The sequence below is a fragment of the Danio aesculapii genome, chromosome 1 (assembly GCF_903798145.1).
Source record: "Danio aesculapii chromosome 1, fDanAes4.1, whole genome shotgun sequence".
In the NCBI taxonomy this organism is placed as follows: Eukaryota; Metazoa; Chordata; class Actinopteri; order Cypriniformes; family Danionidae; genus Danio; species Danio aesculapii.
In genome coordinates, this window is record NC_079435.1 from 37,757,177 (window position 1) to 37,783,558 (window position 26,382).

General features: G+C 37.2%; 1 protein-coding gene across 1 annotated transcript; it reads left to right on the plus strand.

The window, feature by feature from the left end:
- The first annotated feature begins 94 nt into the window (after positions 1-94).
- Positions 95-24,460, plus strand: rfc1 (replication factor C (activator 1) 1). Its single transcript, XM_056459928.1, has 24 exons — positions 95-187; positions 915-1,022; positions 1,117-1,183; positions 3,745-3,849; positions 3,937-4,241; positions 6,980-7,051; positions 7,355-7,432; positions 7,651-7,989; positions 10,289-10,396; positions 10,522-10,701; positions 10,847-10,951; positions 11,510-11,897; positions 14,800-14,912; positions 15,426-15,540; positions 15,650-15,738; positions 16,089-16,226; positions 17,625-17,720; positions 17,856-17,954; positions 18,067-18,221; positions 20,874-20,991; positions 21,238-21,383; positions 21,474-21,687; positions 21,890-22,072; positions 23,457-24,460. Exons 1-24 carry the CDS (start codon positions 185-187, stop codon positions 23,568-23,570), a joined length of 3,438 nt encoding a protein of 1,145 aa, XP_056315903.1. The 5' UTR covers positions 95-184; the 3' UTR covers positions 23,571-24,460.
- Positions 24,461-26,382: the final 1,922 nt, after the last annotated feature.

Below are 26,382 nucleotides of genomic sequence, written 5' to 3' on the forward strand. Positions count from 1 at the left end.
AGGACTAGCATGTTTGCTGTCTCTGCATCTGCTGCGCGCGTTTGTCTCCCTCTCTCTCTCCATCTGCGCGTCATCACACTGCGCCTCCCTGTTGATTATCATTGGCGCCAAAGAGGATTGGAGAAGCACTACCTGCCCGCAGTTTGTCCAAAAATAAAGAAAAGTTTTTGACATATGATTAGAAATGGTGAGTCGCTTCATTAACGCTCTGTCTGTAGAAATAAAGACACAATCAGAGACTAGGTCAATGTAGCTGATCAAGCTAAAATAAAAACAGCTCAAACTTGCAGCCTTTAACGTAACGCGTTAATTAGCATATTAAGCTACAAAAATAAGAAATCATACACAGACTTTTTTGAAATTGGGAGTCCGTGTATGCGTCGTTTGTTTTCAGAAGTGTTGTTGTTTACGCCTTGGTTGTGAAACATAAAAAGTGGGAAGAACTTAATGATCAAGATCGACTCTTTCCCAACAACAGACAGTCAATACGAGCTTCAGTTTTTCACTATATATTAGTAAACTGCAGGTGTTTGTGCCTTACCACCTGCTTCCTGTTTGTTATTGTCGACTTTGAAATGTAAACATGCAACAGCAACTTCATCCATACGGTTACTATGGTACTTGCTCTGCACTGCACGTTTAGTAACAGCGTTTGTAATTTTAAAGTAAAAAAAAAAACACTAGTCAAGCCCGAAATTATTCATACCCCCGGCAAATTATGACTTAAAGGTACTCTTGTTTAACCAGCAATTTTTGGGACAATAAGATAATGCCAAAGAGGCATAATTCAGAAAAAAAAAACATTTCTCAGCTTGTATTTACATATGAACAAAACTGCACAAAAAAGTCAGGGGTATGAGTATTTTTGGCTTGTGTGTGTACGCAAGTCTCTAATTCAGCTATGCTCATTTCAGGACATCCGGAGATTTTTTACGTCCGCCAAACCTGCGGCCCAGAAAGCTTTGAATGGAAGCACAAGTACTGATGAAGAGCAGAAGAAGAAACAAAAATCAACACCTAAGGTAGAATGACATGTGAACGACATCCATTTGCAGGCTGATGTTGTGTCCATCGTGCAGTGTCATACAGTCTCTCTTTTTTTCTTTCTTTCTTTAGGTCAAAAGCCCCACATCTGATGAGAAACCTAGCTCAAAAAGGAAGAAAAGAGTTATAGTTGATTCAGGTTCATATTCAGAGTTTATTAAACATTGATGCATTGATAATCAGTCTTGCTAAGATATGGATTCTGTTATGTACATACAATAAATTAGTCCAGACAGGAGAAGACTGTCCTAACGTTTTTAGGAATAGAATGGGTGCTTTCAAAATGGAGAACTCATAAAGACACTCTGACAGAAAGACAAAACAGAAAATGTTTTGAAAAAGTAAAAATAAATAATATTTAATAAGTAAAACCTGAAATATTTGTTTAGATTAGAGTTCCATTTAAAATAACTTTTTTATAAGGCTATAATGATTGATGATAAGGGGCTCTATTTTAACGATCTAGGCGTTAAGTCCAAAGCGCAGGGTGCAGAAGCATTAAGGGCGTGTCAAAATCCACTTTTGCTATTTTAAGGACGGAAAAATCCACTTTGCAACGCAAGGTCTAACAGGGTTGAGCTTATTCTTTTAAAGAGTTATAGGTGTGTTTTGAGAATAAACCAATCAGAGTCTCATCTCACATTCCCTTTAAGAGTCAGTTGCATTGCACCATAGCGCATTTGCTATTTACAAGGCAGACTTTGTAAGTGGAAAAAAACTGAGCACTTCATTAGCGAGAAAACATTTAAACATCAGCATCTGCAGCGTGAGAATGAGCTCACATTCACTCTTTCGTGGATAGGGAAATGTGTTGTACACACAGACATCTATTAGCTTATACATAATTAATTTAAGCGCAAAGATTTGCTTAAACTATTTCTAAATTCAGTTCTAATTTCCAGCAAACGAATAAATGAACAATAAATAAATGAAAAACTGAGTTATATCCCAATACACATGCTATGCCCCATATGGTCCAAAACCTGACAGGTGGGCAAATCTAAGCTTGTTTTTAATAAAACAAATATAAATATGGATATTATAAATAATACTAATGATAATAATAACATTATACAAAAGTAAATTGTCATGAATGAACTGAAAAAGCCCCCCCGAGATAAAGGCGGCATGTAGGCAGTGGTTTTTATATTTGTGTAGAAAGTAATTTTTGTAATAATTTTTTCCTTTAATTCTTTTTCATATGTAAAGATATTTCTGTACATCCTGTGTGTATTAAGCAATGTGTAAGCGAGGCGCACAACTAAAGCGCTCTGCGCTGGACTTTAGACCTGCTCTCAGCTGGTCTATTGTGGTCTATTTTAGATCCTTAAAATAGCAATGTGCCAGCAATGCGCCTTAACACACCTCCTTTTTAGCCCAGAACGCCTATGGGTGCACGTATGAGCACAAATGCATTTGCTATTTAAACAGCATGGTGCAAAACATGACACTTGCTTCAAACTGAAACTAGCAAACAACATTTGCGTCGTGCCGGGTGTATGATAGAGCCCTATGACTTAAAGGGCCATGAAACCCCCCTCTTTCGGTTCAAGTCTACCTCAGAATTTTGCTTCATAATAGGTGTGGAGCTCTGCGGGCAGAGGGAGGAGTGGGCGTGGCCGGCAGAGCAGGTGGAGAAAGAGGGAAGCGAACAACTGTTGTCAGTTAGCTCACAAAATGAGACACAAACCATGAGACACATGATTTTATAATTTATAAAGTGTAAAGAAATAAACAGTAAGTAATGTAATGCCCTGCTACATATGTTATTCGTAATTTCATATACATATAATCACAATTTGTTATATTATTATAAAGATATTCATGTTTATATAAACACTATAACTGAGGAAGACTTCTCTCCTCCTGAATCCCCGGGTCTGAATGCAGACACGGAGCAGTACAGCAGGTCTCTTTCCCAATCTATTCCAACCATTAGCCCTGCTGGTAATCTGGAGGATTTTAAAAATAGATGAATACAGCAGCACAGATATAGGTGATGTGTCTGAATGGAAACAAAATCATCTGATAAAAGACAAAGTCCACTATCCGCCAATTCTCGTACAGCTCTCCCGACTAAACTGCTTGCTGCAAACCAACAGCTTTGCTGTATCGGCCCTGACAGCATCGTGGGGGAAAGCAAGCATCAAACCCGGTGAATCATGGAAACAAACACATACAACCCTTCATGAACGGCTAAATACTGCTTACTGTACATGGACTCGGTCTCACCCAGTCATTGGGTCTCACAGCTTGGCAGGTCTGGCTTGCATTCAGAAAGCACATGCTCTCGTAAATAATTAAGAAGCAGGGCCTTCTCATAGGATAAGAAAGCTCGGCTGTGGATAATAATGAGAAACCGATGCATCATCACTTCACTAGAAAATTCACGCTACGTCACTAATTTTGATCCCACCCCAAAAATTATTTAAGAACCGAAAGATAAAATTAGCTGACAAAAGCTCAAACTTATCCAGGTTTATCCACAACTAAAGCTGACAGGTGCTAACGTTGTCTTAACTGATGCTCAAAACACATAAATCTTTCAATTTGATCTAAAATAAAAAAAAAGTACTCAAGGGTGTCTTGGATCAAGTCATACTATTTGGCATCTAAAAATAATAAAACCCCCTCCTGAGACAGTCTTGGATTTTGATATGACACTGATTTTAGATGTTCTCCTCTCTCATCTTATCTTAGACTCTGAAGAAGAGAAGAAGGTGAAAGAGAAAACCAAAAAGAGCACTAAAGAGACTTCTACCCCCACAGAGAAGAAACACCCAGTAACTTATGTGTCTGATTCTGGTGAGGAAGTCATCCAATAAATTTCATCATGCAATATTAGTAGGTTTTCAGCATTATAACTTTCCCTCTCTCTGTAAATTTGTTCAGATTCGGATGGTACATTTGAGACTCTGAAAAAGCCCAAACCTAAAGAGAATGGAATGGCTAAAGGGAAGAAGGAGTCAGATTCAGGAAAGGCAAAACAAGCGAAAGTCTCCTCCAGTAAATCCCCAACCAAATCCCCCGGCATTGTGAAGGGAGGGGTGAAAAGTTCTCAACCCACCGTTTCCCCAAAGGTGGCACCAACCCCACCAAAACAGATGCCCACTTCAGTAATGGCTTTCTTTGGGAGTTCAAGTGTTCAGAGGTCGGAGAAGAAAATGGTGGCTAGTAGCAGCACTAAGAGGAAGGCAGTGAGTACAGAGAATAAAAATTGTTTGTGTTTGCTTGCTTAAAATTAGGGCTGGGACAAGAAATCGATGCATTGCGAATCGAGAAATGATTCTGCATAGAATCTGTATCTTTCTGATTGCATTTTGATTCTTTTTTTTTTAATCAATTCTGAGCTTAGTATTTACCGCCAGATTGGCGCTGTATTTTACAAACAGCCATACTTTGCCAGTCCTTAGGGCCGGTACACACTGGTACATTCATATGTATGCGATGGGTAGTGAAAGTGAAAGGGCTAAGGTGCAGAATTAAAATTGGCCCCAAGTGTGGATATGGAGGCCTGACATCAGTAGCAAACAGCCAACCAGCAGGGTTTGAAACAGGGTTTAAAATTTTCTTAAATGAGTGTGTCAAAAACAGCTCACAAATGAGTTCAAGTAAAGTTGCAGTAAAGTCACTGCAGCTTTGTATACAAAACAATTGGAGGTATTTTAGCTTTATAGTAGCAGTAGGAGTTATATAGTTACAGTAAAGCATATCAAAATTATGGTGTAGTTGTTTATATTTTATATAGTAAGTTTATCTACATACCGAATTTCATAAACTGATTATTGAACGTGCTCAGTATGTAATTTTCACTACTAGGGGCATGTATTTACAACGAACAAAGGCATAGTTTGATGACTGTGACTGAGTGTGGAATAATGGGTGTCTTCATTACATTCTACGGACTGCTGATTTAGACTCTGATGTAGAAAAACCCACCAGTATGAAAGCCTCAACAAATTCGGAAATGCCACGTTTACTTTGCAAATACCTCATTTTTGAAACCGTGATTAACTTTTTGCAGTCAATGTGATTCACTATTACATATTAAAACATTCAAAATCCTGAATTCAAAAAGATTCAACCCCTTATCTATTGATTCTAAAGCTTATTTATATTACATGCTATGCATATACATTTACCGGGCACTTTTTAGGTACCTTACCTTACTACTACCTGGTTGGACCCCCTTTTGCCTTCAGAACTGCCTTAATCCTCCATGGCTTAGATTCAACAAGGTACTGGAAATATTCCTCAGAGATTTTGCTCCATATTGACATGATAGCATCACGTAGTTGCCACAGATTTGTCGACTGCACATCCATGATGTGAATCGCCCATTCCACCACATCCCATAGGTGCTCTATTGGATTGAGTTCTGGTGACTGTGGAGGCCATTTGAGTACAGTGAACTCATTGTCATGTTCAAGAAACCAGTCTGAGATGATTCACACTTAATGACATGGTGTGCTAACTGCTGAAAATAGCTATCAGAAGATGGATACACTGTGGTCATAAAGGGATGGACATGGTCAGCAACAATACAAAGGTAGGCTGTGGCGTTGACACGATGCTCAATTGGTGCTAATGGGCCCAAAGTGTGCCAAGAAAAATCCCACACCATTACAACACCACCAGCAGCCTGAACCGCTGATACAAGGCAGGATGGATCCATGCTTTCATGTTGTCTACGCCAAATTCTGACATTACCATCCAAATGTCACAGCAGAAATCGAGACTCATCAGACTAGGCTAAGTTTTTTCCAATCTTCTATTGTCCAGTTTTGGTGAGCCTGTGCGAATTTTACCCTCAGTTTCCTGTTCTTAGTTAACAGGAGTGGCACACGGTAAGATCTTCTGCTGCTGTAGCCCATCCGCCTCAAGGTTCGATGTGTTGTACATTCAGAGATGCTCTTCCGCATACCTTGGTTTTAACGAGTGATTATTTGGCCATTGTCTGGCCATTCTCCTCCAACCTGGTACCAACAACCATGCCATGTCACTTAAATCACCTTTCTTCCCTTTTCTAATGCTTGTTTGCAGCAGATTGTCTTGACCATGTCTACATGCTTAAATGCTTTGAGTTGCTGCTATGTGATTGGCTGATTAGAAATTTGCGTTAAGTGGCCGGTGAGTGTATATTTATGCTATTTTAAACTAAAAACTTAACCTACAATGGCTTGTATAATAGATTAAGGATATAATAATGAGATATATCATGTAAATTAATTATAATAAATCATTTTTCTTTGCTAAATGCCAGATGTTTATTTTTTAAAAATGGTTTACCATCAAAGCAACATTTAATTTGGAGCAAGATAAACTAGGACAATCTCTTTATTGTGTAAGAGATGTGTCAGCTTGCACACACCTGATTTGTTAAATCTATATTTGAGTTCTCTAAACCAAAACATAACCTGCTCTGGAGCAAGTTGTTATAGCCCCGATCACTGCAAAAAGACAAATACATTTCATGGTCCCTTTAGTACAGAGCTGGTCCAGACTGAACTGGAACTTACCTGGCCATCCAGCTTCATGGTAAAGACCCTGGAGCTGTTTGATCTGTGTTGATGACTGTACAAAAACATCACAAAAGCAGATACTCTTTCCATATACTTTTAAATAGTGAGGATTTTATAGGTGGAAGAATAAAGAGGAATTACACACTTATCCATTCTCATCTGTAGTATGTATCAAACTAAAGTGCCACTGCTCAATGTGTGCTTGCAATGGTGGTTGATCAGCTACTTCTAATGGAGTCATTGTTGGACTTTGGTTTCAATAATACAGTACAAGCATCACCGTTATTACTGTTTGAATCATGTGTGTAAAAGTGATGTAGAAGACAGTTCTAGAGCTGAAATTCCCATGTGGAGATGTAAGATGTTTGTTTAAAATGTCATAGGTTCACAAACCTTTTTTTGATCTTGTCCAGCCACTGGAAACTGATGAGTCACTCAGTGATGAAGCTATTGCAAAAGAACTTCAGATGGATGAAGACAAGGAGGTTGGTTCAAGACCATCTGCACTTTTATTATTGCACAATATTACTCATATAATAATCACAATTTGATTATGTAAAATTGTACAGTTTTGTAATTAAGGATATGAATGTGAAAGTTGAATATATATTTAGAATAAAAACACAAGCATCTGCAGAAGAAAATTCAATGAGTGTTCGACCTGTTATACAGGAATATTCTTATATCATTTCATGCTACACAGCATGTTGTATATGTTTTTTTTAGCTAGTTTGTTTTCATGCAGAAATCATAATGCAAAACCTTGTATGTGTGTGTGTTTGTATTAGCTGGAAAAGCAGATTCATGATGATGAGGAATTTGCAAGGACGTTAGCCATGCTGGATGATGCTCCCTTACCAAAAAAGGTTGGTGAGCAGCACATTTGTCTAGAGATTGTCTTAATGCTACTTCTAATCAGATGTTATTATGCATAATAATATGCATAATTTTTGCTCTATAACCCTTTGGCCAATCTTTAAATCTATCCATTAAACTTAAACCCTTTTCTATAACAACAAAAATGAAAATCAATGTTTAGCAAAGAAGTACATTGCTTTTTTACTTGTCTCTTATTGTTTCTTAGGCTCGGGTAGACTCCCCATCCAAGAGCAGCTCTCATACAATTGCCTCAGATGTCAAGCCCATAAAGGACTTGTCCCCTAAAACAAGTCCTGTGAAGACCAGCTCCAAACTGGCTCAAATGAAAAGACGCCAGGAAGAACGGGATGAGCAAGGGAAAAAAGACAAAGGTGCAAAGCAGATTAAGATCTCTCCTAAGAAAGAGCCCATCTCTCCGACTAGCTCAGAGCGTGCAGCTACGCCAAAAACAGCAAGTGCTTCCGCAGGAGTGGCAAAATCAAGAAATTTGTCCACACCTAAAAGTGAAAGTGCCCCCAGTAAAACCTCACCGACCAAACCAGAGGTATGTCATTTGCAAATGCTGCTTAATTATTACATTAGCGCAACAGTTCTCAATCCTGGTCCTCGCAACCCCCCTGTTCTACACATTTTCCATGGCTGTTTTTCAATATGTGTTCTTCATCAACCGTCAAAGTTCAGTTCCAAAACTAGGAGTAAAAAAAGGAGGTGGGAAGCGCAGCATTCTATAGCTACTTATTATTGAAGTTCAGAGATATAGCTTTATCTCAGGAGTTTCCCTAAGTAAAGAGGTTGAAAATAAACATTAACATGCAAATCTTAACAAAGGCAAAAACATATTAAGGGTTTTTCTTTGCAGAAATTCAGACAAAAATCTGTTTTATTTGTATTGTGCAACGTATATTTGTAAGGTTTTTATGTTAAGGTTTTCATGTTATATATATATATATATTGAAAAGGGGAAAGGCAATAAATTGTGTATGAATTCTGTAATGTTTAAATAATCTTTTGTAAAAGTACGTGACGGTCATGTGACCATAAGTAAGAAACATAGATTGTAAAAGATAAGGACGTAGTGTCCGTGACGTCACTCAAAGGTTTCTAATGAATGCAAAAAAAGCTATAAGGAGGCATGGCCAACCGTCGCCATTTTGTTTGCGCGTCATCACACCGACCAGGGGATACCAAACAGCTACAGATGCCTGCTAGCATTTTACTTAGACAGGCTTTTCTTTGGGAGAAACGCTTAATACTTCATTACCTGCGACTCGTTTGTGTTCTGACCACATGTGCTTGGTTGTGTACCATATCAATAAAGTGTTTAGTCTTTTAAGAACACTGTTGTAATACATTGAGCCACTAAGCATTGTTCTTATGATGTTTTTCTACAGGGGGAAAGCGCAAATTACTTCCAAATACTTCAAATATAGTCTGTGTTAATAAATGCAAGGCTTTTATTGATGAAATCCAGGTATAACACTTATAACACTGTATGACAACATTTCGGATGCCTGTTCTAGAGCCTACTAGTCAATCTTTCAGATTCTGGAGTGCATGACAGGTCTAAAGAAAAATATAAATGATAAATTATGTTTAATAAAACAAATACATTTATAGAGATGGTATATAAGTATATAATTTTACTCACTTGGGAAATGGAGGCCATGTGAATGGTTTGTGAACACAATTAAGTGCACACAGCATCCCAAATTATCTGATAAATGTAAGAAATAATTTCTAAAAAGCAACTGACTTTGTAAAGCCACATAAAACAACACAAAAATACGATGTATATGCCGAGTTCAGTGGATAATCAGCCGGAATCAGCTCAGGTGAGGTGACGGCGACCAGCGAGATCTAGCTGTCATTCATGTGGCCATGCCCTTAATAATGCAGACTTAATATAACTTAATATAAACGAAACGGATGAGTTATAAATTCACCCCCCTCACATTTATCATGAAGGTTAATGTTAGCTATATGAACCAAAATCGTTCTTTGTACCAGACTGTAAACATTATTTTTTTCTGCTGTAAAGTTGGCCGTTTTAACAGTGGGCTCAAGAGAAATTTGCTCTTTTATGGAGCCAGGACTAGTGCAATTGCAGTTTCAGTTATTTCCGTATTTGCTTCATGAGGGAGAGCGGGAGGATGCTGCTTGGTTAGAACGCATCATCTCATTTCTCAGAGCACACCTTCTGTGTTCTCACCGTCTCCCAATTTAGTTTTTTCGAGGTGACCTTGCAGCATTGGTGTCCTCGAACGCAAGTCCGTTCTCTGCATTCTTGAAATTGAGAAACAGCCCATGCCTTTTTTTTACGCACCTGATTTATATAACCAGCTCAATAGAAGAGAGGTCCATGAAGAAACTGTATTACGGTTGAACTTTACATCACTTAAAAACAAAGATTTGCACTACACAGTTTGCAGCATGTTCAAATGATTACAGAACTGTGAAGGATCATTTTTCTATAATCATGATATTTGCATAAAAGTCACGCCTAGCACATGTTAATGCCCCTTAAATTAAACACACTTCTTTCGAACTGAAATCACTGTAGAATATATTGTGATGTCTGTCAAATGGACCTTCAGAAGCAGTGAGAGCGGAATACAAAAGATACAGATCAGGGAGTGGTGAGGATCAGAATTGACAACTGCTGTGTTAGAAGATACTTAAAAGCTCAATGTTAGATTTACAACAGTGTTATTTTACGGTCTAGTATTTGATTTGAGTAGTTTGATTTCATACAAAACGTTTCAGTTTGTGTGGTCAAAGGAGATTTACTAAAATAGGGATATTAATCCTCGAGTGAGCAAACCAAATCTTCCCTTGAATTTCAGAATACAAGTCCTGACGACCTGGAGAAAAAACGGGCAAATTCATCAGCCTACCGTAGCTATCTAAACAGAGAAGGACCACGAGCTCTGGGCTCTAAAGACATACCACAGGTAAAAACACCTAAATACCTCATGTAAACGGTTAAAGCTTTTTGGTGTCATTTCTATTTATAATTCTGATTCCAGGAATCAAGTTATACTTCTAAACTGCTTAATCACTTTTATGTGTGTTTTAGGGAGAAGAGAACTGTCTGGAGGGTTGTGTGTTTGTGTTGACTGGTGTTTTAGAGTCTTTGGAGAGAGATGAGGCTAAATCACTAATAGAGCGATATGGCGGTAAAGTGACAGGAAATGTCAGCCGTAAAACCACTTACCTTGTTCTGGGACGAGACAGCGGAGTCTCAAAAACTGAGAAGGTTCTAATTTCTTATTATGTCTTCAGCATGTTGTTGTATCTCTTTATTTCAGCATCAGTGTTTGCGTATTTCTATTTCAATTATATTCCAGCTTATCTTTTTGTTTTTGTAACATAATGTGCTCACATAACTCTAATATCTGTAGGCGGAAAGTTTCGGCACCAAGATCATTAATGAAGACGAGTTGTTGGATCTCATAAGAACCAAACCAGGCAAGAAGTCTAAATATGAGATTGCAGCTGAATCAGAGGTGAGGCAGTTCCTATCTGCCCTTTCATCTGCACTCCATTGCACGCTGTTCCGTTGAATATATCGCAAAATACAAGATTTAATGTCCATAAATTAACGAGCTAAAACCTAAATGACATTTTTAACAGGGAAATCTGCAGGTCTTACTATTTCACATTAAAAAGAAAAATCATATTGCAGTTATGCTGAATCGGTCGGAAACAGTATAAGCTTGTTTGTTTATTTAAACTGTGATGATGCTTAATTGTTTTTAATTTAGTCCTGTAAAGAGTACAAGTGGTTTTAACACAGGTTTAATCCTGCTAAGCAGGGATGGTTTACAGGCACAAGGTCCTCAGAGTCATTTTTCATCGTTTTGAAATAAATATATATTTTTGATGAACTCCCTTAAATTCTTAGCAGTCATTTTTGGATCATTAATTGCCCTCAGAGTGTAGCTCTTTAAGTTATCATTTTGCAATATACATTGCAGGAAAATAATCAAAAGTGTTTTGCTCAGCCTAGTGCATCCACAAGAATTCGGTGCATTGATGATCTGTCTGTATGCTCTATATTGTAGAATAAATCCTCTAAAACAAGGACTCCAGACTCCAGAGGCAAAGTCGCTTCTTCAGCCAAGAAGGCCACGCCACAAGGGCCGAGCCCAAATAAGAGAAGCTCTTCAGGGGGGAGGTCTAAGCCTGGATCTGCCTCTAAATCTGGAGCCCGTGGGGCCTCTTGTTCAGAGGTCAAAAAGAGCTTGAGCTTTGATCAAACAAAGACAGCATCCCCTGTATCCCACTCTGCCCCAGAGAATGATGGGAGCAGCCTGTTGTGGGTGGATAAGTACCGTCCACGCAGTCTGAAAAACCTGATTGGACAGCAGGGGGATCAGAGTTGCGCTAACAAGCTCTTACGTTGGCTACAGAGCTGGCATAAACACCACAGTGGCAATGCAAAAGCGCCAGGTCAGTGCTTTCAGTGTATGTTGATATTCGGGCAGCTGATGTAATAGCCTCTGAACATCGACATCACAATTTTTCACTTTTACTGATTTAAAATGGCCCCATAGTATAACGACATGCGTTTTTAAATATATTTTTTGTAATAGTTTCCCAATTAATGAGGTAATGAAGCACTTATAGTGTAAGGAAAGAGTTAGAATTTCTAATGGCTGTACAATGCCTAGCGTAAATGAGTACACCCACTTTTGCAAATATATATTTGTATCCATTTTCCAGTGTGTATAGCCAATAATGTTTGGTGCATTTAAACAAAAGAGTTTTATTAAGTGGTTATATCTATTAAAAGAGCTTGGTCACCTAAAACTTTAAGAATAGAAAAATAATACATTAAATTCAAACTATTATTGCTAAAACAATCCTTTCAACTAAATTTGATATGTATACGTTTCTCTTTATTTTTCCCGTTTATGAAAAATGTATTTAATATTTTCCCCATGAAATTAATTTAGGTGTTATCATTTATTTTTGTTAGATTAGTTCCAGTGTTGGCTTTGGTACTGACAGCTATAATATTGCAAAGCATCCTAAAATATTAATAAAAAAAAGATCTGTGAGGGGGGTCCTCAGTTACGCTGAGCACAGTATATAAATTTTAGCATATTATACTGCTCAGTTTCTGATCATTTTCACCCATATATAGAATGGCATGTTATGGCATGACATTGTACAAGTTCTATATCAGGGGTGTCCAAACTCTGGTGTCCTGCTGGTGTCCTAAACTCTCCAGGACCCATGCTGTGTCCCAATTTGCACACTTATACGCCCAAGTATGTACTTTTTTTTTTTTTTTGTGAAGGAAAAATGTATACTTTTGAGTGTGTGACAGAAGAGTATGCAAGCTTTGGGACACAATACTTCCTCATTAACAGATCGTTGTGTTGCTTAGTTATGAGCCCTGTCATTCTTCCACATTTCTGTCAACTTCAAGCTGCGGTCACATTTGACTTTTCTTCCCATAGACTTCCATTCATACGCACGCGAATGCGTCAGACCGGAAACGCAAGGTCATGCGTCAAGTTTCGCAGGTTGCTACGGTGCAAAGTTCAAGCTTGGTGCAAAATCGCATTACTTGACTGCGTGAGACCAATCGAGGATCAAAACATGACCTCTCTGGACAGAAATTTAAAACATGGAGCAATTGCTCGCTTTTTTAATGTCTAATCATCTTGTTTAATCCCGCCCCTTTTTGCAGCGCAGTACGGCGAATTTAGCACACACAAAGCCCGGTGTGACCGCAGCTTTATTTTCCTACCTTATTGAAGAAGCAGCAGCACGTTAATCTCCCATTCACGAGTCTTTCATGCAGAGAAATCTCCTCAGGTATTTGGATAGTTATGCATTCAGACATTAATGTCCAAACACGTCTTTATATAAGTTAAAAGTTAAGTAGTGTTGTTGCAGATGAAATATAAGACAGAAAACACGATTTAAATATCTTCATACAATATGTCAAACAAACATCTTTACTGAAGCCTCTCTATTTGACGGTTGGTCACGCGCATCCATCATGGTTGTAGTTTATTTTCACTTTTTATCTGCGTTTGTACTTCTAATCAAATTAACGTCCAATGCACCATGTACTGTGGGCAATATCAGCAGTTAGTGTATGGATGGTTTTACACTTAAAAGTTTTACAGGAATTAGTAAACCATCCGGGACCCTTTGGCATAATCTTTTCAACATACTACGATTTGGGACCTATTAATTCTATTTTCAAATACTATTTAGGACGGATAGTAAGGGAATTGGGATGTAGCATAAGTTTGGAAACTCCTGTTCTATATGAATATGCAGGGGCTGCCCTATAGTCAAAGTAAACATTTTCAATACTCAAATAGTTAAAAAAATAGTCAAATACCATTAGCCGAAGAAAAGAGGCTTTGGCCACCAACATTTTTAATTTGCTTAGTCACAGGATTTATTAAAACAAATCCACAGAATATATTGGTGTATATATTGTAAAGACTCTAGGTTTATTTGTGTTATTTTACAATAGCAACAAAGTCATTGTGCTTTTGTAAAATAATATAAACAAACACAATACTTTTTTGTCAAACAAAGCAGTAGTTAGTCAATAGATTATTAAAATGTTAATAATGCAGTCTCAGTACAGGTTTTACTTACATTCAAATCATTACTTCTGCCAGTTTATGTGTGTTTGAGGATGCATTAGGCTATGCAGGAGGCATTATTTTCTAAAGGTCAATTATTTGTCTTATACTATGGTTACCACACCTTCTGTCTTCAAACTTGGCTGTTCTAGTTTCTGAAGTAAATCAGCGATATAGAACTGTAATGCAGTCAAAACAGCCTGGTACTACTTTAGTTGTGAATGCCTGAAAACATTATTGCACACTGTATTGTTTATCAGCCAATCAGATTACATGTACAAGTCTGATCAGTCGACTCGTGGCTGAAAATGAATGACTTCTATTCGACCAAGAAGTTCTTTTGTTGATGGCATCCCTAAAATTGTGTAGTGCATGAATGCCCTTCTATGTTTTCTTGATTATGTCAGAGACCCACAGTCATGTTAGACTGGCTTTTTTATGTGTATATTTTTATAAATGTAAATCTAACATGCTTTTGACTTGAATGCAATCAGATGCACCACATTTAGTCTCAAAGGAGCCTGCTTTTTTTGACTGCCGTTTATTTTTGTTAAAATAAACCTCATAAAAATGTATAAACTTCATGATAAAATTCATCAAATGCTGTTTATGACTTGGGCTTAAGGTTTTATGTAACCTTTTTTAAAAGTAGTATATAGTAGATGTAGTGTATAGTATATATAGTATATGATTTTCTTTGTTCATATTCTGTGTTTGTCTGTGTGTGTGTGTAGCACCCAAATTTGGTAAATTTGGGAGTAAAGATGACGGTTCTGGATTCAAGGCTGCATTGTTATCTGGACCCCCTGGTGTTGGGAAGACCACTACTGCTGCTCTCGTCTGTGAGGTCAGTTCATTCTCACACATAAACAACTTTTACATTTTGTTTGACTGTGTTTCAAAACCAGTGTGTGTGTGTGTGTGTGTGTGTGTGTGTGTGTGTGTGTGTGTGTATATGTGTTTTTGTTACATATCAGGACACAAATCTGTATAATGACATAGGTATGACACGGGTATTACAAAAAGGAGGTGAAATATGAGGACATTGGTGACGTCCTTATTTCTCAAAAAGCTTATAAATCCCACAGGATGAGTTTAATCAGAGAGTAAAGCTGCGCACACAGTCTCCTGTGATGGTTGGGTTTAAGGGTGGGGTGAGGGCAATACAATATACGGTTTGGACTGTATAAAATGAATGGAAACCTATGTAATGTACCCACTTTTCACAAAAACAAACTTGTGTGTGTGTGTGTGTGTGTAAGCTTTTAATATGTTTATGAATTAAATCATTAGATGCACTGGCGCACCGTGTCTGTTGCTTTTGTTAATGCATTAACACAGTTTCCACATGTGCTTGCAGGAGTTGGGTTACAGCTATGTGGAGATGAATGCGAGCTGCACCCGCAGTAAGAACAGCTTAAAGGAGGTCATCGCAGAATCACTTAACAACACCAGCATTAAGAACTTCTACACCGGTAATTAGCTTAATTAATACACAATTAATCAGATCACATCTGCAAAATGGTTTTCAGTTGAACTGTGGTGATTATAATATAAACATGGTTCTGTGTTTAATGGTGTCAGGTGCATCACAGACAGTGAGCAGTAAACACGTCCTCATAATGGACGAGGTTGACGGCATGGCAGGAAATGAAGACAGAGGAGGAATACAGGTAGATATACAGGACATGCCATTGCATTCTCTTTCCTTACCAGAGGTGGTGCTCAAGCAACACAAATAGACTAGATTGTGTTAAAATCTTTCAGTTCAGTGGCTGTGAGTGAAATAAAGTGCTGGCTCAGTCATGCAGTTGACATTGTCAACTTAAAACTGAAGTTTTGTAATAATGGCTATTTGTATTCAATAATTTAGTCTATTTCATTCAAAAATGTCTAATTCCTTCAAATATTTTTTTTAAATAGATGGCAGTAATTACCCTTTTTTTCACAGAACCTATTGTAATGCAGGTCTATGTGTCATTGTGCTGCTTGACTTTTTTTCCATTGTCTTTCACCCAAACAGGAGATGATTGGTCTGATAAAACAGTCAAAGATTCCCATCATCTGTATGTGTAATGACCGCAATCATCAGAAGATCCGCTCACTGGCCAATTATTGCTATGACCTGCGCTTTCAGAGACCCCGTGTTGAGCAGATCAAGGTGACTATCAGACAAATTCAGATATTTTGAGAGCATGATTAAATTCATGACCACTGTGCCACTTTTTCTTATGTAAATTACCTCTAAATGGTAGGAAAGATAACATTTTATATATATATATATATATATATATATATATATATATATATATATATATATATATATATATATATATATATATATATATATATATATATATATATATATAAATGTTAAAAAATATACATTAAAATTTTTTTATATAGAAACAGTGTTGGTAAGTACTAGGGCTGTGCGATTTGGGGAAAATATCTATTTGCGATTTTTATTTATGTATTTTTTGACAGATATTGCAATTTCAATTTGATTTGAGATTTAATTTTTTAGTTAAGCTTCAGCTCAATAATCTGTATTGTAGCTTACTTTAAAAAAATGCAGTGAGTGGAAATAAAAAGATATAAACTTATATTAGCAAACAACTCTGAAATTGTACTTTGCTTGCTACTAGATTGAGCGTCACTGGTGATACTTTTACTTGACTTTTTAGCAAGATGCACCTCATATAGCCGCCTGTGGTGCTTTTTTAGGTGCTGGTTGTTGTATTTCCTTGTGCTGTGGCAACAATCCTGCAACAGCTCTTACAAATTACCTGGTTTTGTTCAGTGTCTGTGACTTTGAAACCAAGATATTCCCGTATTATTGGCATGCTGTGTTTCTTTGATATTAATTAGTCTATTAATGCTTCTGAAGTGCCAGACGCCATCATCCCACTCGTTTGCGCATTTCTGTTTGTTTTTGTGTATTCCGCGCAGTTCGGTTGTGCAATACCGATTGGGCAGAACGAAAGTGTGCTCACTCGATTGTCTAGTAGAACTGTCACACACAGACGGCAGTCACGCATTTGATCTGGGTGGGGGAAGTTAAATAATTTCTATTTCGTATCGCAGCCTCTTGCGATTTAGCTAGATGCAATGTTTCAAATCGCTATTGTGATTCGATTTCGATTAATCGCACAGCCCTAGTAAGTACACATACTTTAAAATATAGTTAATACAGCATAATTACATTAAACCTGCTTAAATCTATAGCAAGTGCATGTTATTAGTTAACATTATCAATATAGTGCTATTGTACAGTAACAAACACATTTGAAGGGGGTAGTTCACCCAAAAACTAAAACTATTTACTCTCCCTTATGTGGCTATAACCCTTCATGAGTTTCTTTCTGTTGAAAACCTGTAACTATTGAATTCCATACAAGGAGAAACAAATATTATGCTTCCGTGGTATTTGTTTTTCCTACTATGGAAGTCAGTGGTTACAGGTTAGTACATAGAAGCAAGTAAATCATTTTTAGATGAACTAATGTAACAAAATTTTATTTTCAAAAATGTATAAGATTCCTCTCTGTCCAATTAGGGAGCTATGATGTCTATAGCTTTCAAAGAGGGTCTGAAGATCCCACCCCCAGCACTTAATGAAGTCATCCTGGCATCCAATCAGGATATTCGGCAGGTATGATTTTAACAAATAAGCATGTTCGCTTGTATTGGTCATCCAGCACATTTATCAGCCTGTGTATGGTACTCCAATTGTTGTAGACTTTAAAATGATTATACATCACATCTGTTATTCTACATCTACTTCTAGGTGCTGCATAATCTGAGCATGTGGTCAGCTAAAGACAAAGTTATGACCTATGACCAGGCCAAAGCGGATGCTAACAATGCTAAGAAGGACATGAAACTAGTATGTGCACACTCTTGTTATAAATATGTTATTCACACTGCATGAGCACAGGTGGATTAATGGTATCAAAAGACTGCAAAGAATGACAGTGTTTGTGTGTTTACATTTGCAGGGTCCATTTGATGTTTGTCGAAAGGTGTTTGCTTTAGGAGAGGAAACTGCTCACATGTCTTTGATCGACAAATCAGACCTTTTCTTTCATGACTACTCTTTAGCACCACTCTTTGTCCAAGAAAACTACCTGCATGTCCGACCAGCCGCTGCAGGGTGAGTTTTATACATGCATTCTGGAGTTGACCAGTAAAGTTAAATATTTATATATTGTATTTTATTCCATTTTCATTTGATTTTAATTTTGTTGAATTTGCAATGGGATCATTCAGAAAGATGACTTTACAGCAAAACCAAACACTTAAACATTTTATCTATATTTACATTGCTTAATTTAGTAGACACCTTTATCAAAGCAAATGAGTGGAACAACAAGTGGTTCATTATATACAGTGTATCTGGAAAGTATTCGTAGCGCTTCACTTTTTCCACATGTTTTTATGTTACAGCCTTATTCCAAAATGGATTAAATTCATTTATTTCCTCAAAATTCTACACACAATACCCCATAATGGCATTTACCCCATAATCACATTTATATAAGAATTGACAGCCTTTGCCGTGAAGCTCTAAATTAAACTCAGGTACATTCTGTTTCCACTGATTATTCTTGAGACGTTTCAGGAGCTTAATTGGAGTTCACCTGTGATGAATTTAGTTGATTGGACATGATTTAAAAAGGCATACACCTGTCTATATAAGGTCCCAGGTTTGAAAGTGCATGTCAAAGCACAAATCAAGCATGAAGACAAAGGAATTGTCTGTAGACCTCTCGAGACAGGATTGTTTCGAGGCACAAGGCTGGGGCAGGTTATAGAAAAATTTCTGCTTTTCTGAAAGTTCCAATGAGCACAGTGGCCTTCATCATCATTAAGTGGAAGATGTTTGGAACCACCTGGACTTTTCCTAGAGCTGGCTGGCCATCTAAGCTGAGTGGTTGGAGGAGAAGGGCCTTAGTCAGGGAGGTGATCAATAACCCGATGGTCACTCTTTCTGAGCTCCAGTGTGCTTCTGTGGAGAGAGGAGAACCTTACTGATGGACAACCATCTGTGCAGCAATCCATCAATCAGGCCAGTATGGTAGAGTGGCCAGACGGAAGCCACTCCCCTCCTGGAATTTGAAAGAAACAAAATTCTCTGGTCTGATGAGACTAAAATTTAACACTTTGGAGGGAATACCAGGCGTTACGTTTGGAGAAAACCAGGCACCGCTCATCACCACGCTTATACCATCCCTACAGTGAAGCATGGTGGTGGCAGCATCATGCTGTGGGGATGTTTTGCAGCAGCAGGAACTAGAAGACTAGTCAGGATAGAGGGAAAGATGAATGCAGCAATGTACAGAGACACCCTGAATGAAAACCTGCTTCAGAGTGCTCTTGACCTCGGACTGTGGCGACGTTTCATCTTCCAGCAGAAAAATGACCCAAAGCACACCTCCAAAATATCAATGGAATGGCTTCACAACAACTCAGTGCTTGAGAGGTACTGCAAAGAGGAATGGGCAAAAAGCCCCAAAGACAGGTGTGCCAAGCTTGTGGCATCATATTCAAAAAGACTTGAGGCTGTAATTGCTGCCAAAGGTGCATCAACAAAGTATCGAGCAAAGGCTGTGAATACTTATGGACGTGTGATTTTTCAGGCTTTTTATTTTTAATAAATTTTCAACAATTTCAAAAGTTCTTTTTTAACATTGTCATTATGGGGTATTGTGTGTTGAACTTTGAGGAAATAAATTCATTTAATCTATTTTGGAATAAGGCTGTAACATAAAAAAAAATGTGGAAAAAGTGAAGCGCTATGAATACTTTCCGGATGCAGTATAGAAGCAAATGTACTACAAGATGTGCCATAGTAACACAAGTCTCACACCCAGAATATGGATGGATTAAACAATTAGAGACCATTTACAGCTTTTACCAAATCAACAAAACATTTAAAAATCTTTTTTTTACTTCAAGTAATACATTATAAAAATATGAGAAGAGCTAGGTATTGAAAGGTATCATCACTATTGAAATGTAATCTCTAAAGTTTGACACATTAAATTGACAATTCACTCAAAAAATAATTTACACACCTTTTACTTTTTCTAAACATGTTTGAGTTTCTTGTGTTAAATGCAGAAGATGTTTTGAAGAAAGCTTGAAGCCTGTAACCATTGACTTGCATAGTATTTGTTTTTCCTACTATGGAAGTAGTTAGTTTCAGGTTTTCAGCTTTCTTCAAAATATATTTAGTGTTCAACAGAAGAAAGAATCTCATAAAGGTTTGGAACCACTTGAGGGTTAGTACATTTTCATTTTTTGGGTGTACTATTCATTTAACTGACTAGCGTATACTAAAGGCCACAGTTCACTGTAAACAAAACCTAAGAACCATGCCGCATTTCTCAAAAACAGGTATCAATCTACTGTGTTAATAAATGCCACATAATTTGACTGTAGTTTTGAAATGTAGACCTCATGCAAACATCCACATTGCTTTTATAAGATGCTCTCTAAACTAAATTTCTCACCACTGTAATTTAAGTTGTGTTTTTGAGGAAAACATGCATATTTACACATCCTCCTAAATGCAGCAGTATAAGCTATGAGGTGTTTCTATTGAGTACTGTGCTTTTTAGGTATTTTGAACTTCTACCCATTAACCAGGAACAAATTGAAAACAGATTACTGTGAGTCAGGGCTTCAAGTTAGAGTTGTACATTTAGGAAACATTAACTTGTGCATAAAGTTTTGTTTAGAGTCCTTTTGAAAGTCAGTTGTAAAGTGTAATGGTTTCAATGTGACAATCTCTGTTCGTCAGGGGAAATCTGAAGAGTCATTTGGTGTTGCTGAGTAAAACGGCGGACAGCATTTGCGATGGAGATTTAGTGGACAGACAGATTCGCTCTAAACAGACCTGGTCTCTGCTTCCCACACAGGTAGCATACTTTTAATAGTCTTCTAATCCGTGTCCACAAACAAACATACAGCCAACAGCCTTAACTGCTGTAGCGATATTGATATAATCAGGCCTTGAAGTGGCTGTTTTCAAATGAAGGCAGTAAAGATCAATAAAATACTATTGCAGCACAACACAAAGCTCGTTCTCATAGTTCAGTCGTTTCTGTATAGATCAGTGAAAACAAATCAGGCTTTTTCATGTATCTGTGTGCATTTATTCCCAGGCGATCTATGCTAGCGTGTTGCCAGGGGAACTAATGCGTGGTTACATGAGTCAGTTCCCAAGCTTCCCAAGTTGGTTGGGCAAGTTCTCCTCATCAGGAAAACACAGCCGCATTATACAGGAGCTGGCTTCACACATGAGCCTCAAGTGAGCAAACACAAGCACTTCCTGTCCCACTCTACTCAAACGACGATGTCTCGATTAAACCCTAAAATCTTTCCTATTTCACCCCTGCAGGACCTTAAGCAGTAAGGAAGCAGTAAATCTGGATTACCTGCCCTATTTGCGCTCAGCAGTATTAAAACCTCTTCAGTCCCTAGGCTCAGAGGGAGCCAATCAGAGCGTGAAGCTCATGGATGATTATGACATCATTAAAGAGGATGTTGATAACATGATGGAGATCAGCACATGGGACGGACAGCCGGATGCTTACTCTAAACTAGACTCCAAGGTGTGTGTGTGTGTGATTTGCTGAGCATATTGTAGAGAAATCCTCCAGGACAAAAAAAGCGGTGGTCCAGTTGACAGTTCATTGCTTTGACAGATGCCTGCTCCGTCTGAGTTAATTGTGTTTTAACTGTAAAACATCTGGAGGTGCTCTGTGCCACACTTTATCCCCATCAGCTCAGTTTTTTCTTTTCCCCTTTTCGCAGGTGAAAGCTGCGTTTACAAGAGCCTACAACAAAGAATCCCATCTTACGCCATACTCCTTACAAGTGGTGAAGAAAAGTCGTAAAGGTGCTGTTGACCCTGAGCTTCTAGGAGAGCTTGACAATGAGTCTCAGGTGCAGGAAGAGGAAGAAGATGATGGGCCTGGCGCAGATGCAATGATAAAGGTAAATCTCAAAATGGTAATCGAGCAGCTCTCATTGAGTTTTTCCAATCATATATGAACTGGAGAACAAATAACGAAGTTTAGACAAAAATGTAAATGTAATGTCAAACCCATTGGACTATTGTCCATTTAAAAAAAACATTCTTTTGAAACCTAACAGATGTCCATTTGTTGAAAATCAGTACTTCCAGGTTTTCCATGGGGTCTTAAAAAAGTCTTAAAATGTCTTAAATCTTAAAAGCTAAATTTTAGGCCTTAAAAAGTCCTAACAGATTGCAGTTGTGTTTGCGATAAGGAAAAAATTATTAACATTAAACATAAAAACACATGCGGGCATTTCTTCTTTTTTTCTGTTTGCTGAACTAGTCTACAGTAATGAAAACAGGAGACTCAATAGAAACAAACAGATGGCCAACCAAAACTCAGGGTTAAACTAAGAGTGGCCAACACAAAATGCATACATTCCTGATATGTGAGTCCCATCTCACACTCAATACACTAAAATTACTATGGAATAAATAATGCACTAAAACACAAAAGAGAAAGAGATCGACTTAGAAAGTCAGTTACCTGTTCAATAATAATTTGAGGGGGGTGGGGGGATGGGTTCCATTGAGGCGCCTGCAGTGTTTGTGTTGTCAGGACAACAATGGAGACTTTTGAAGATGAAGGAGAGACTTGTGGTTGCTGTTTTGAGTTATCCAGTGCTGTATGACTTGTAAATCTTGAATATCACAATATTATTTTTTTAAAAATACAATAATATCAACAGCAACACTCTCTTATAATACCCAGCTGATTCAGTATTTGCCTCACGTTTTTAGAACGTAAATGCGCGTTCAGTGTGATCGGCCTCTAAGGGCTTATTATGTGGTCTCTGCCACCATCTTGTGGATGAATAACATCTTTGCTCTGCTCAATGACAGGCTAATGGCCGCCGATGCGCTGTCTCTCAGAAATTATAAATATTCAAAATAGGCACTGTCCTTAAAAATAAACTGCAGAGTTGCAATCTAAACAACTGCATTCTCGACTAAAAAAGCCTCAAAAGTACATGATGTTGTCCAACAGCAGCAATATTTGTCAAACTGTAGTGTCCTCTGCTTGTTGCTGTATGTGGGCGGAGTAATAAACAAGGGTGAAGGGTTAAGAGGCTGGACGAGTGCTGTTATTTGCAGAATATTGCACAGCTATCAGCCAATCAGATTCAAGATCCAGACAGAACTGTTGTGTATATATATATATATATATATATATATATAATCGCTTGCTGAACATGACCCCGAACCACATAATGTTCTCATTACCTGTTTGCATAAAAGATCATTAAAATGCAACACAATTGTTCTCCTGATTTCTTTTTTTTCTTCTTCCCATTCTTGCAGCAGAAAAAGTCCAAACCAGCGAAAGAAACTAAACCAGCAAAAGATGTTAAAAAAGAGAAACCAGGGCCTTCTGGGAAGGGGAAAGGCAGGGGTAAAGGAAAGGCCAAGAACTGAGATAAACAGGAGGGACTGAGAGGCAGAAAGTCCTCGTTTCCCCCTGTTTTCATAAAGATGTGAGTGACTGAATGACATCAGCTCTATAAACAGAACTTTTGTGTGTGTGAGTCATACTTGTGCACTTCCTGAAAGCCATCACTCAGCTCAAGCAGACGCTGGACCACACATTCTCCCTTTCCACTTCTTATATTGTTCACAATTCATCAAGCATATCAGACTGAACACATGCATCATACTGTTCACACATAGCGCTAAAGCTATATTCGTCTCGAAGGTAAACCGTATATTAAGGGCACTTAATGTCATCTCACTCATGTAACCCTCATGGCAAAATACATCAGCATTTTAATGTATTAGTGTCTGATTCTCGCACCCTTTTCACTCACTAAACATGCCAATCCGCTGTACTTGGTGACCACACGTACAATGTAAATATCTGTCTGCCGAATTCGATTTTTTTTTTGGTTGTCACTTCTAATACTTGCAGATTTATAGATATATATATATAAATGATCGCTTTCTTAGTGTTTTCTATGACAGCACTTTTGGATACAGTCTGATAGTGTGTGATATTAGCCTCAAGATTATTCTGTACATGACTTAATGTGTGTGATTCAATAATTAAAATGAGAATTATGTTGTAGTGAAGCACTGTGTTTGCTTGTTATAATGATCTTTATGGCTCGTTCTGTTTGATGATGCGGATCAGAGGTATTGATCATACGACGGAGACTCAAATAAAACAGATATATTGTACAGTAATTACTGTTATATATCTGGGTAAACAACTGGGTACATTGCTGGAAGTATTTTTACAGCTGTTAAAATTGCGGTTTAATTTCACCGCTTAGTTTGTGGTCTCAATAAAGACTTCAGCAGACAAATGATTTACAGCAATAGAATGTATTTTGTATACAGGTAAATTTACAGTAGAAAAAGACTACGAGTTGATGAATGCTTAAGATCACAGTGGCTTAACAGTAAGACATCTGACAACATAAGCAAACATCATGATTATGGGTCATTGAGTTAGTCAAAAAGTATTTCCTATTTGACAGTATCACTTTAAATAGTCATTATTGTCTTTGTTTTGCATGCTTTGACAACCTAAATATGCAACTGAACCACACAAGTGTATGCACAATGGAAGAGCTCAGTGTTAGTGATGTTATTAGCTCTGTCAGTTATAGCTTCATATTCATATTAGAGGATGAAATTAAAATGCTACAGATTTTAATTTACACAGCTGATATGAAAAGAATCACGTCATTATCCTTAACTTTAGGACTTTAAGGCTCAAATATACATTCATTTTCAAGAAGATTTGGAGCGTATAAGATTTGAAGTTATTGAAAAAATATACTTTTATTGTGTTTATTGTCCATATATACCAGGGGTTTCAAACTCAATTTCTGGAGGGCCGCAGCCCTGCAGAGTTTAGTTCCAGCACTGCTTCGATGCTCCAATCTGTAGGTATCAAACAAGCCTAAAGCACTCAGTTAGGGCCGGGCGATTAATCGAAAAGTAATTGAAATCGACATTCAGAACCTTTAATCGATCAAATTTTTCCAGGATGATTTTTTCAATTACTTTCCCTACATGTAACATGACCCCGCTCTGTTAAAGGCTGTGGCTGATTTCTGCTTCTGCGGCCACTTCGCAGCCACATCTGATCTCTGGTCAAGTACGATGATGGACTCATTCCTAAGCCTTAATTTGCACTACAATGTCGATGATTGGAAGCTGCACCAGAGATGCCTTTAGATGACTTATAAAACATGTTAGTGAACTATGAGGGCAAAAAAAAATGAATAAAATAATCGTTAATTAAACATAATTGAGTTAACATGTTCAATTAATCAAGATTTTGATTTTAGGCCAAATCGCCCAGCCCTAACTCAGGTGTGTTTAATTAGGGTAGGGATTAAATCCATTTGAGTAAACGAAGCAATTTGAGCACAGTAAAACCCAATAAATGAAGAGAACTCAAACCAACTGAGGACTGTAAAACCCAATAAGTTAAGGCAACTTCGAAACCGATTGCTACAAATCATTTGAGTGAAAAAAACTAATCTATACGAGTACTGTGAACTTCATTTAAGTTGAAGTAATGAAGGTTGAAGGGATTTAATTAACTCATTACCTTCAACATGGAGTTTAAAGCTCTTTTTAAATTAGTAGAATTACCTTTCAGTAAATTTTAAGTTAACTACACTCATTCATTTGATAAAGTTGACTGTTTTACAGTGCAGTAATCTTCCGTCAGATGGTTGTTTTAGAGCTCCAGTGGCAAGAAAGAAAACTGGTAGTAACTCCAACTGCGATTCATATTTTAAATATGGACAAACAGTACTGTCAGATTCCAAGTCTGATATTTATTATTTTTAAAGACGTGTTGTAGTGTTTTCTATTAACATTTCGTGTGTGTGTATATGTATATATATATATATATATATATGTATATGTATGTATATGTATATATATATATATATATATATATATATATATATATATATATATATATATATATATATATATATATATATATATACGTGTGTGTGTATATATATATATATATATATATATATATATATATATATATATATATATATATATATATATATATATATATATATATATATATATATATAGAGCCTTACTAAAGATTAATTTCTATCACTGGTTAATAGAATATACATTTTTTGGAATTTGAACATATATATGATTGCGTTTATACAAGTCTAAAAACCCTTTTGTATTAGGAACTACTTTCTTCTGCCATTCATTCACTATATATAAAACTTATACA